This window comes from Epinephelus moara, chromosome 18 (assembly GCF_006386435.1).
Source record: "Epinephelus moara isolate mb chromosome 18, YSFRI_EMoa_1.0, whole genome shotgun sequence".
In the NCBI taxonomy this organism is placed as follows: Eukaryota; Metazoa; Chordata; class Actinopteri; order Perciformes; family Serranidae; genus Epinephelus; species Epinephelus moara.
This window is the reverse complement of record NC_065523.1, coordinates 12872675-12885214: the sequence shown is the minus strand read 5'-3', so window position 1 is coordinate 12885214 and position 12540 is coordinate 12872675. Positions and strand designations below refer to the sequence as shown.

At 39.2% G+C, this 12540-nt stretch overlaps 2 protein-coding genes across 3 annotated transcripts in view; one reads left to right on the top strand and one right to left on the bottom strand.

The window, feature by feature from the left end:
* Nucleotides 1-6669, top strand: part of bcat2 (branched chain amino-acid transaminase 2, mitochondrial) — a 16787-nt gene extending 10118 nt beyond the window's left edge. For both annotated transcript variants that reach the window (XM_050070028.1, XM_050070029.1), the window contains 5 exons: nt 2001-2143; nt 2278-2363; nt 2771-2911; nt 3214-3288; nt 5122-6669. In XM_050070028.1, coding sequence (XP_049925985.1) covers nt 2001-2143; nt 2278-2363; nt 2771-2911; nt 3214-3288; nt 5122-5163 — 487 coding nt within the window. In that variant the 3' untranslated portion in view covers nt 5164-6669. The remainder of the gene's footprint in view (nt 1-2000; nt 2144-2277; nt 2364-2770; nt 2912-3213; nt 3289-5121) is intronic.
* A 1121-nt stretch (nt 6670-7790) lies between these two features.
* ifi35 (interferon-induced protein 35) lies at nt 7791-12279 on the bottom strand. Its single transcript, XM_050070031.1, has 10 exons — nt 12229-12279; nt 11860-11886; nt 11266-11346; nt 10878-11036; nt 10170-10286; nt 9946-10090; nt 9631-9740; nt 9356-9539; nt 9098-9207; nt 7791-8999 (listed from the first exon to the last, which is right to left on the bottom strand). Exons 2-10 carry the CDS (start codon nt 11872-11874, stop codon nt 8793-8795), a joined length of 1128 nt encoding a protein of 375 aa, XP_049925988.1. The 5' UTR covers nt 11875-11886; nt 12229-12279; the 3' UTR covers nt 7791-8792.
* Nucleotides 12280-12540: the final 261 nt, after the last annotated feature.

Here is a 12540-nt window from a genome sequence, read left to right as displayed (position 1 = left end):
TAGTTTATATCCACAAGGGTTCCTGTCACTAGTTTATATCCACAAGGGTTCCTGTCACTAGTTTATATCCACAAGGGTTCCTGTCACTAGTTTATATCCACAAGGGTTCCTGTTACTAGTTTATATCCACAAGGGTTCCTGTCACTAGTTTATATCCACAAGGGTTCCTGTCACTAGTTTATATCCACAAGCGTCCCTGTTACTAACCTGTTTGTTGTCTCAGACTCAGGGGTGGAGGGTGTGGGGGGTGGTTACGCGAGCGGTTACGTCAGTCGGTGGCCTCCACGTGGGGAAAACAGACAGGACAGGAGAAAACTCCGACCAATCATTGCATTCGGTCTGAATGCAATGATTGGTCGGAGTTTTCTTAGAACCATATGAGAATGATATAATGATGAGTTTTCATCTCTGGTGGAATTCACTTACATTTTAGTGTGCCATCAGCGTATTAATAGCATTTTAACCTAAACAAAGAAAAGTGTAAAATTTCCAGAAAGGTAAGGGTTGCTTTATGATTATTTCCATAATCTGTGTGCTTCGTACTGCGCCACACTGTTGTTGCACGAGCGGAATGTGGCTTGGCATTGTCTGGCTGGAATAAACAGGGATGTCCCTGAAGAGGTTTTTGTCTGGATGGCAGCATATGTTGTTCCACAATGTCCATGATTTCCAGAAACAGTTTGAAATGTGGACTCGTCAGACCACAGCACACTTTTCCTCAGGCCCACAGAAGTCGGCAGCGTCTCTGGATGTTGTTGATATATGGCTTTCACTCTGCATGGTGGAGTCTTAACTTGCATTTGTAGATGCAGCGATAAACTATGTTTACTGACAATGGTTTCCTGAAGTGTTCCAGAGCCCATGTACTAATATACTTTATACAATCATATTAGTTTTTATAGCAGTGTTGCCCGAGGGGTCAAAGGCAATGGCTATTTAATGTTGGTTTTCAGCTGTACCCCTTGTGTGCAGAGATCTCTCCAGATTCTCTGAAGCTTTTGATGAAATTATGGATTGTAGATGGTGAAATCACTAAATGTCAATTGTGCATTGAAAAATGTTCCTAAACTGTTGGACTATTTGCCCCCACAGTTTTTCACTAAGTGACCATCCTTGCTCATGAACAGCTGAGCCTTTTAAGGATGTCCCTTTCATACCCAGTAATGATACTTAGTTCTGTTAACAATTAACCTGTTCACCTGTGGGTGTTTTTTGAGTATTCCACAACTTCCCCAGTCTTTTTGTTGCTCTTGTTCCAACTTTTGTGGAACATGTTGCAGGCATCAAATTCAGAATAGGTGTATATTTACAAAAAACAATTGAGTTTATCAACATCAACTATTCAATTGAATACATGTCAAAAAGGATTTGCACATTATTGCATTCTGTTTTTATTTACGTTTTACACAGCATCCCAACTTTATTGGAATTGGGGTTGTGTGACACTTCAGAATGAAATGACATACTATATATATATATATATTGCTTACATTTTTTTAATGACAACACATTAGCTAGAGCATCTCAACAAGGCAACAACTGTGACGCAGCTATTGAAATGGGAGGCTCCTTTTTTATTTGTTTAAGGAAGTTTTTTTTACCTCTTGAGATAAGAGTAACCAACTGAAATGTCCTCTGTTGTTTCATTGGTGACATCCATCACCAGGATTCTTTCTTCTCATCACAAACACCTGTCTGTGGGTGTTGGTTTGGTGTCAGGAGGCAGAAAAAAAACCTGTTTCCTTTTTAGTATGCATGAAACACTAAATTGTCAACCAAAGTGTTGCTAGGTGTATCACAGGCTTAGTGATTCAGTAAGTACATACTGGAAAATATAGGAAAAATAGTATTTAGGAAAACTTCAGATAATCAAAGCAAACACTGACATGGCTCCTGTAAGCTGACATCTACAGTATTTATCCTCTGTCCCTCTCTCCCAGCTGCTCTCTTGACACGGTCTATGCCTGTCTTTGGTTAATTTTAGCTCTCTTTCTTTACAGTAACTATGGTCCTACGATAGCAGTGCAGAACGAGGCGGTGAAGCGTGGCTGTCAGCAGGTCCTGTGGCTGTATGGAGAACAGGAGGAGATCACAGAGGTCGGCACCATGAACCTCTTCATCTACTGGACCAATGAGAAAGGAGGTCAGACCTTTTCTGTCTTGTTTCATGAGACACAGAAATACAGGTTGTTCCTGGAGTTTTCCATTTACTGCTGTTGTTTTGTTGTAATTTTAACAAAGATAAAACTCTGTGTGTGTGTGTGTGTGTGTGTGCAGAGAAAGAGTTGTGTACCCCTCCTCTGGATGGCATCATCCTCCCAGGAGTCACCAGGCAGTCTCTGCTGGACCTGGCCAGAGGCTGGGTAAGACCACCAGAGAGGAGACCAAACACAAACCATCACTTATACCTTAACACAGATGTTTTATTAGCACACAGTATCATTAATTACATGGGCATATGGTTCATATTCAACACATTGTCAAATGACAAATTTATCTCACTGTGCTCCTCTAAGTTTCCAAAAATGTAACCAAAGTGTGAGTCAGATTTGCAAAGAGGCATTTCCAAAAAGTTCCTCTCAAAATACCTCTCAAAATTATTAAAATAAAGCTAAGGGGAAAAACACTTTTTGGTTGAACTGCTAACTACCTGTGATGACGGTCACAGACAGATATTTCTTTATTTTAAGGAGTCACAAGCCTAAACGGTCTGAAATGTCTGCAATAGATCATTAAACTTGATGTTCATTACTTCCTGTGTGTCTTTCAGGGTGAGTTCAAGGTAACGGAGCGCACAATGGGTATGAAGGAGCTGCTGGGGGCTCTGGATGCTGGGAGGATCCAGGAGGTGTTTGGAGCGGGGACAGCCTGCGTCGTGTGTCCTGTCGGCAGTCTCCTCTACAGAGGAAAGGTACGAGTTCACCTTCTGTTGTGTCCTAGTCGTGTCCTCTTGCCAGATTTGATGATGCTATTCTGTATCGTCTTTTACTAAAATCCCACTCTATGCTTATTATTTTCTCATGTGGCTGTTGGACTCATTGAGTGTGTTTACTCCCATCCTCATTTGAAATGATGTGTAATAAATCAGCTTACTGAAGAGGCAGACTGTAATCCGCTAACTTAAATGCATTTAAGCACACTGATTGTAAATCTGTTTGGGTAATTGTAACAACAAAACTGTAAAGTCAGTGTTGACTGCTCTCTCTCTTTCAGACGTACCAGATCCCGACTATGCAGAACGGTCCGGACCTGGCAAAGAGGTTCTACAAAGAGCTTACTGATATTCAGGTAAGTGCACTTCATACACAATATATGTCATGGCTTCTTTAAGCTGCTGCAGGCAAATATGAATGTTGGCGCCTCCAAGTGGCAGCAACAGGGAACTGTAGGAGAGATATCCAAAAATATATGCCTTCAGTTTTAACCTGGCTGGTGATTAAGACATTTTTATATTAGAAAAAAAGAAACAAAAAAGACATGTGAAAGGAGAAAAACCAACTTTCTCACTGCTGTATAGGACATATAATGGTGTTCAGTTTAACATTCAGTAACTAAATCAAGGCTGCACAAATGACTGTTTTCATAAAATGCAGATAATTGTTTTGAATTTTTGTTTACAATATGAAATATGAAGAAAAATCATACTTTAAGATATTTTGTTGCGTTTTACCAAATGTCCAAAACCTCATATTATTATTCAGTTTACAACTTATATAAAACAGAGTAAAGCAGCAACTCCTCACACTGGAGAAACTGCAACTAGAAGGTATCATTAGGATTTTATTAATACTGATATTCATACTGCATATCCAAACTTATTCTTATTGACACTCCTGTTGATTCTACTCTCCATAGTTTGTTGTAAAAAATAAAGATATGACATGATTAGATTCAACAGTTATTATAGCAGAGTTAAGCTGTGGTCATCTCCCTATAGTTGTAAATATTAATAACCATAAGCAATACAAAATTAGTTATCTCTGGTTGTCAGGACAGCCCAGAGTGCATTCATAAAAAGTCACTCTGAGTGCACCGTGGCACAAAGTGAACCATTTGTACATTCGGAGCGCTGTTGGAATGTACCATTCGGTTATTCAGAGCACCACAATCAGAGTGGCAGAGCATAATCTGGTTACAGATGAAGCAGCTGAGTGCGACTGATTTTACTAAACCATTTGATAATTCATATCTAATTTTAGTGTGGCGCTTCAGATTGGATTTACGAATGCATCAGATCATTTAGGAACATAAATTAGAAGTGCTTCAAAATGATGCTAACTGTGTCCTCAGTTAAAACAACAGACTTTTTAAAATAATGATAATGTGTGAGACCTTGACTTGATGAGGTTGAGACACTCGCGTATTTAGTTTGGAAAATCCCATCAGCTTGTTGCCTGGAGGCTGCACTGGGACATGGGTGTAGCCGCCATTTTGCTAAAGCAGTCAAACACGCTCATCATGCTTTAGCCTTAAATGTTGTATTTGTGTGTCACGAGTTGGCTGGTGTTACCTTCTTTACACGCAATACCTTTTCATATACTGCATTTAACTGCATTTTCATTAAAGTTAGTGAAGTGAGCCCACCTTTAAAACATCTATCCTTGTCAGCCATGACCGTAGAGCACAAAATGTAAAACTGCAGTGACGCTACATCAAACGTAATTGCCTGACGCCAGCAGCTTCGTCATTGTTATCATCACTGCTATGTTAGAATGAATTAATGTTACTGACAGTGGCGCTGTTTGGATCTTTTTTTTATTTTGGTATTGACCAGTCAGGAACTAGTACCAATTCACTACCAGTTCTTGATACAGATTCCTAAAAATGAGAGGTTTTTTTCCACTATTTTTGTTTCATAAATGACTGAAACGATATTGACCATCAAAATAGTTGTAGATTTATTTCCTGTTAAAAAACAGAGTATCAGTTCTTGACTTATCAAACAACAGAACGCCAGTTGTTGCAGCTTTAGCTCCTAATATAACTTTTATAGCAGGTGTGTCTTTACTTTAAAACTTCTCATAGTGCAGCTTTAAATTTTACATTTCAAAGCAACAAATAAAACATTTTGCACTTATTCATTTTTTTTCTTTTCCTCTCTTCTCTCCTTGCTTCACCCAGTACGGACGCAAAGCAAGCGAATGGGCACCACTGGTCGTTTAAACGGCCTTATTGCACATGCCAGTTGTATCAACAATTAGTCCTGTGATTCTAGTTTGGACGAGCAGCCCCCCCCCCCCCAAACTCTCAACCCACTAATGCACTCCTGCTTACTTACCAACGGAGGAGACGGACGCCTCTCTGTCGGCCTTCTCAGGCAACTTTAACAGGTTTCTCTCTGCGTGGACTCTCATAGGAATACGGATTGTGGTGCAAATGTCTCGCTTTGGAAAGCAATATTAACATCGATATGCAACATTTTGACTTGACATGACCCTTAACGATGAGGTATGCAAAGCAGGAAAAACATAAATAAAACTACAAGCAGCCAGATGATGAATTGTGGCTGCTGGTGATATATTAGCACGAGCACATTCAAATCTAATTGGGTCGACTTGCTAAAAGGATACACTCCATTCAAGTGCTTGTCCTCATATTCACTTGGATTACTTCCTTGTGAGGACACTGCTTATATTTAATAGCACAAACATTCATTTTTACTAACTGCGCATTTTGGCATTAACCAAAAAGGCACAAACTGACATGTTTCAATCATAGGAGGTGAAATATTTGCAATATTAATGCAGCTATATATAGTTGATGTTTAGGAAAGTTACTGGCAGCACAATGTGGACGTGTTGTTTCTCATCAACAGATGTAAAAAAAAAATGTATTTCACAACAGGAAAAAAGTTCTATCAACAATAACCTGTACTACTTGCAACAACCTGTGGTGTTTTATCCAAAAACCTTTTAACTGTTACATGTGATCAATACCTGTGAACGCAACATAGGATAATATGATAGAGTTTTGTTTCCGTTGTGTACATAATGATCTAAGAGAGTATTGCTGTTAGTTTTTATGGGGCCACGTCACTTTGACACCACAGTTTGCACTGACCTTGTTCAATGTCAGGTTTGTATCTTGAGTGTGACTCAGCTTTGTAAGGGAGGGAACAGGAGCGGGTTTTATGTGTCGTTGGTTTTGCTTGTGAAGACTGCACTAAAAAATGAAAGCTTGAGATTAAGAAGGTCTAATGATAGGACGATCCGCTGTAGAAGAGAAGGACTGTTACATGCTGGCAGTGACTCATTTGTGTGTAATCACTATGGCAACAAATAGTGTTGTTCTCTTAGGGGTTTTTAAATTCATATTTTCCCTTGTCTTGATGTGAAATTAGGCTGACCGTCTTCCAAAGTACTGTGCTGTAGTCTGGGCCTCGTGTCCTTCCCTCTCTGGTTTTCCTCACTTTTGAATGTATTGTTATTTTTTACACACATACTATATCCACCTGTTCCTCTCTTCCGTCTAAGTGCCTGACCTCAGTCTGTTAGCTTGTTGTTCTGTGGATCTTCAGCTGCTGTTGTTGTTTGTTTTCCTGTGTCTGCACTAGGGGATGTAGCTGGATTCTTTGTCAGCTTTTAGTTATTTTTAGTTTTTTTTTTTTTAAATGTGCTGTTACTTTTACTCGGCTGTAATGTTTTTACAATAAACCTGATATGAGTCCAGTCTCTTTTGTACTTGAGTTGTTTTTCTTTTGATCAATTGTAATTTTCAGGAAACCTGAAGTGTTAATCTGCAAATAAAAAAAACTTATTTATTTATCATTTTTATTTATTTTTCGAAGTCATCGTTTTTTGTGGAAACTAGAGAATGACGAGCAGAAAAAAAATTAAATAAATCTTTTTTAATTTTATTATGGACTAAAGGTAATTTGATGATTTTTTTTATTTTAACTTTGTGCGCACAGGATTAAAAAAAAAATAAAAATCACCTTTCGGGATTTTAGAGGCTCCATAAATATCAAACTGCCTTATTCGTTTCAAGAATGGGTTTTATTTTTTGCAAATGAACTCTTCATTTGATTGGAAAAATCAACGGTTACCACAAAAGTGCATTTCATACTTACACCTTTCCAGTTTCACATAAGAATCTTTACCTGAAATTCAAACCTTCAAACCTCAAGACTTTATTTACCCCTAGCAAATAATTTTTCAACTTTTTGGGAAATGCATATATTCTTTCTCTTGCTTAGATTAGGTAGTAGTTAGATGAGAAGATAAAAACCATTCTACCAGATATATATGAAGCTACAGCCAGCAACAAGTTAGCTTAGCTTAGCATACAGAGTGGAAACAGCTAGCCTTGCTCTGTCACATTTTAAAAAATCCACCAGCAGCTCTAAAGCTCAATAATATGTTATATCTAACATATATCTGCATATAGTACATGCAAAAACACTAGTGTACAAGTGACAATTGGCCTTTTCACAGGAGTGTTCTACACTGAACGCTTTTTTGGCATTAACTTTCTGGTGTCTCTGTTTGCAGGTTGCCTGGCAAATTGTCAGTTTTACACTTTGGCTTTTGTATGGACTAAACAAATGAGATGTAATGTGTTAATCAGTGAGCTTTAGACGTGCCTTTGGACAGAACTAGCTAGTCCCAGTCAACAGTCGTGCTAAGCTACGCTAACCATCTGCTAACTGGTTAGCATCATCTCTCCACAACAAACTGTGTGAGCTATATTTCACAAAAAAATAATTTCACTGAGCCAAAATAGACAAAGTAATAATGTGTTACAGCAGGCTGTTTATATCTTTATGTAATAAAACTGCTGAGATAGAGATACCTTGTTGATTAATGGGTTTATTTCATTATTAATTATAATGTATTTCTCATCACCATTAATTTATATCTTTAAGTAACTAGGCAAAAAAAGATTAAATACTTTGTGTATGAATGTAGAACACTTTAGAGATAGAGATTGTGAAGTTGATGTCACAATGTATTCATTTTTTTTAGATGTGGCGCCATCTTGTGGGGACACACTGTTGACCTGTGCCTGCCACAGTGGTGAAGCAGTGTATTTTGACAAACTACATATGATATAACATCATAGATCCATATGACTTAGACCGACCCCAATCTCCATTTACACACCCACACATTATAAACCATCTCGTTTTTGGACTGGGTGCATACATTTTGGGCAATTGAGAAAACTGCCTCAAAGATGATGCCTCCGTCCTACACAGTGTGATGTACCTTCACATTCCTTACAGTAACACGAATCAGATTTTGTTCAAGAATAAAATGACTGGCAGGTTTATTGATGCCAAAAAACATCCCAAGATAAGAAGTTAAAAAAATACTTCAACCACAAAATGACCTTTTGTTTGTCAGTTAGTCTGTGTTGCCTTGAATTCATGAGGAAAACTCCCAAAAAGATTCCTTCTACATGAATTTCAGGGTCTGCTTTCCGTTTACAATCTCTCACACAACTCAAGCAGTATAATCCAAGTCTCATTTATCCAGTCATATGATCAGTACTTGCGAAACACATGTCATTTTGCTAAAATCTCACAATATAAAATGCTTCCACTTATGAGAAGCGCCCTGAGCATGCCTGGACACTCATGTGCATTTGGGCTCAGCTTGTGCAGAGACAAAACACACGTGTGTAACTGATACATAAACTGTCATTGTGTGGTTGAAGTATTTCTTTAATTACACGGACTTCCATTACAAAAGATGTGAGAACAGAATTTAAGACTAAAACAAATGCAGGAATAATGCTGTCTTTACATCACAGGATCTCACCCTGAACCTGAGAGGTGACAAATGTACATCCTACTCCTCCTCTCTGTCTGTGGAGACGCCCTCAAACAGGGCCGAGGTGTGCTGACCTAATGGGTTGTAGAGGAAGGCTTCGATCTCTCCTCCACTGTTGCTGCTTTTCTGGAAGTGGATTTCCAGCAGATCCTGCAGGGTCTCCTGCTCCATGATGGCGGGGATTCCCGTCAGCAGCACCGTCCGAGGACACACCGACATCTTGGTCTGGAAGGGAAAGGGGAAACAATACTATTAGAAGTCCAACATTTTGAAAGATAGTGGTGACAACAGAACTCTCTTCTTTTCTTCTAACAAATGCTCACCTTTAAGTTTGTAATCTTTCCGTTGAGAAAAGGAGTCACCCTCACTCTGTGCCTCTTCTTCTGTGATAGCTCCACATCATGATGCTCTTTATCCGTCAAACCTCTGGCAACTGATAGTAGAAAAGAACATAAAAAACACATGATGATCTTATAGATTATGATGCAATGCTGTAGATTAAACTACCCAACAGTACATAAAGGAGCTAAAATTAGCACAACCATAAACATCTAAGATATTAAGAACAGAAGCTTGCTTACTGTCATTTCTCACAAATGTGAGGACCACAGTCCCAGAGTCAGGCAGCAGTTCACATCTGTCCACCTCTCCGCCCCCGTGTTTAGTCTTGGAGAAGTGGATCTCCAGCTTGTTCAGCAGCGTCTCGGTCTCCATCTCAGGCAGGTTTGAGATTAATATCTGCTGAGGATTCACCTCTGTGTCTATCTGCAGGACAGATGGGCACAGATCACTCACAGGAAATGATATTGATAATGTTCACAGCTCAAGGAGGAGTAAAGGAGGCTCTCTGTTGTACCTCCACCAGCCTGGGCAGCATGAGCTGAACTGGCCTGGCCTCCACAGTGATGGTGCACTCTGCTCCCAGGTCCACCTGATGCTTCTGCGTGTCCAGGATCTTTCTGGCCACTGATGATGGAGAGAACACAAGGGTTATATCAGCACTACCAGCCTAATGTAATAAAACATGGCAGTATTTTCCATTCAGATAATTCACTGGGAACGTGCATTAAAAAGCTAGAAGGTTTATCTTGCCTCAAAAACACACTGATTCTTTCTCTGACAAGTGCAGATGAATGAAAACACACTTTTGGCAGCTTGAAGCCAAACTCACCCACTTGTTCCTCAAATGTAATCAGTGCCGTCCCGCCCTCCATCGGGTAAACTATATGTGGCTTCATTTCAAATGTTTGTGCGCCAGCTCCATTTCCTGTTTTCCCAGTGAAGACGACCTTCTTCTCTGGTACAGCAGTGAACACCTGAAATCAAACGTGACAGGTTTACTGGACATGTCATGGGCTGGCTGCAGGTGTCAGCTTGTTGATTTAATAAACATACATCAGTTTGCTGCTTCAGGTGACTGTGTCTGGCCTCCTCCTCCTTCAGAGCTTCCTCCACTTTTTGGATCTCCTTCATCAGTTCGCCCTCCTCCTGCACCATCAAGTTCAGCTTAGCCTGCAAGAGAGAAGAACTTAAGATTCAACAATGTACTGAGGAAAAGCAACCTGGCATTACCTCAAAATCACAATTTGTTAAAGGGATACTGGATTTTCAACCAGCTTTGTGTCATAACTATTTGGGCAGTATGTGTAAATGAATTATGGTAAACTTTCCTCTATCTTACCCGTACCCACATCTCCCTGCTCATCCCTCAGCTCAAATCTGGTGAAATGCAATGGGCTGTTGCCCAAACTGCAGATTGTACTTCCTCATTTTTGTACTTCCACCGGAACAAAAGTATAGAAGCGGATCGATTGCCGTACTTGTGTTTTCTGATGGGTTGTTTAATTTATAAAAAAACATCATATTGTTCGAGCTCTTCTTATGTCTGTGTGCAAACATTAACGAATGTAACTAAAGCTGTCAGATAAATGTAGTGTATTAGCACAAAAGACTCAAGTAAAGTAACTTAAATTTGTACTTGTGTAGAGTACTTGAGTAATGCACTTAGATACATTTCCACCAGTGCTGCAGAGTGAAGCTCAAACATTCATGTCCCTTAACAATAAGGGGAAAAAAACCAATTTGACGGTTAAACTAGCATACCTTTTCATTTCTAATCTGCTCTTCATATCGGTGCTCGTCAACTTTCAGATCCTGGGTAAGTTTGACACAGCGCTGCTTGCACTTGTCCGTCATTGCCCGGCTGTCATCCCTGGAGGTGATCAGCTCCTTCTGCTCCTGGATCAGCTGTTCGTATTTTTTCTGGGAACACAATAAGCTGCGTTCACTAACATTTTCCCTTTAAATTTCCCTTCTTTAAGTTACCTTCAGGTTTATTTAATGCATTCTATTTTTCATATCTTATGTGCTGCTCCATGCATAGAAATCTGTTACTCATTCAACCACAGGGTAAAGTATATTTTATGTTAAAACAACAAGAACACACTGCAAGCCGCACTTTAATACTGATAAATGTTGAGTTTCACTGCACCTTGTAGTTGGTGATTAAAGCCTTGATTCCCTCCAAGGTGTCCTCGGATGGTTGTGGTTCCTCCACCACAAGAGAGAACTCCTGAAACACAAGACACAATAAACATACACCTCATATTTGTTTAGATTAATATTATTGATCCACAAGAGTGTGTAAGGCAGTGGAGACATTTTATGAGGATGAGTTTAATAATCTTACAAGTGACAGCAGCATTGTAATCAGTGGTGGAAAATAATTAAGTCGACTAAATTCATACACAATGTATTTTACTTTCATAATATAAAATGTAATATTCTGAAATGGGCCATTCTATTTACTGAGTATTTTGATGCTAATAATTTTGTACTTTCACTTTTTGAATGCAGCTCTTATTCTTGTAAGAGAGTATCACTTGAACTGTAGTATATCTGCTTGTACTTAAGTTAAAGATCTGAGTACTGGTTCCACCACTGATCACAATAATGTGATAAAATGCAAAACACAGCAGGAATGTCTCAGTGATGCTGAGAACAACAGGTCAGCCCACAGAGATAATGTTTGTCACACGAACATTACAGATACATGAAAACATGAGGAAGCAGAATGACGTCTCACCTCATCTGAAGACATAGTCAGAGTAATCTGAAACGAGTCACAAAGTATTAGACTACACTTCTTACATGCTGTCGGTCACAGTCAGTGTATATTAACATAATGCCTGACAAAACAGTGTGTGTCACTGAGGACAATCACTGTTAAACTATAAACGTATCGATACTCTGTAGGCCCTGCTGTCACAAAAACAAACGTCAGTCTCAACAACACTTAAAATATCTTTAAATACGTGAGAATAACTTTAAATACGTCACATTCAACAAAACTTCTGACGTCTACAAACTGTCTAGATATCGTTATATTGATGTATTGAACCAAACTTAACACATTTTTAGGTTTTATTAATAAGCAGTTGGTGAGACAACCTACCTTAAGTCGACGATCTGTGCTGTGAAGTCACGTTCATTCTTTCAGTTTCTCTTTCCCAGCTTCAGAGAGAAGCCGTGAACGCGTCTGGTTTCTCCATCAGAGGGCGCTGCAGCCGTGTGCTGCATTCAGGTGCTCTCGGAGAGATTGGTCATTTTCATTACAAGCGCAAAGCACCGCAAGTGAAAAGTACAAATATTAGCATTGAGCTAATGCAACTTAATTTAGATAAATGTGAAATATTAATGTTACATGACTATCCCTTGCGGCCATTATATAACACCAGGATTAAGAAGGAGGTGAAACTGCTCATGA

Coding starts and splice junctions, on each gene's coding strand:
- ifi35 (XM_050070031.1), bottom strand. Junction 11,037..11,265: donor CTTTAATCACCAACTACAAG/GTGCAGTGAAAC, acceptor TTGTGTTCCCAG/AAAAAATACGAACAGCTGAT. Junction 10,091..10,169: donor ACCTGAAGCAGCAAACTGAT/GTATGTTTATTA, acceptor GTTTGATTTCAG/GTGTTCACTGCTGTACCAGA.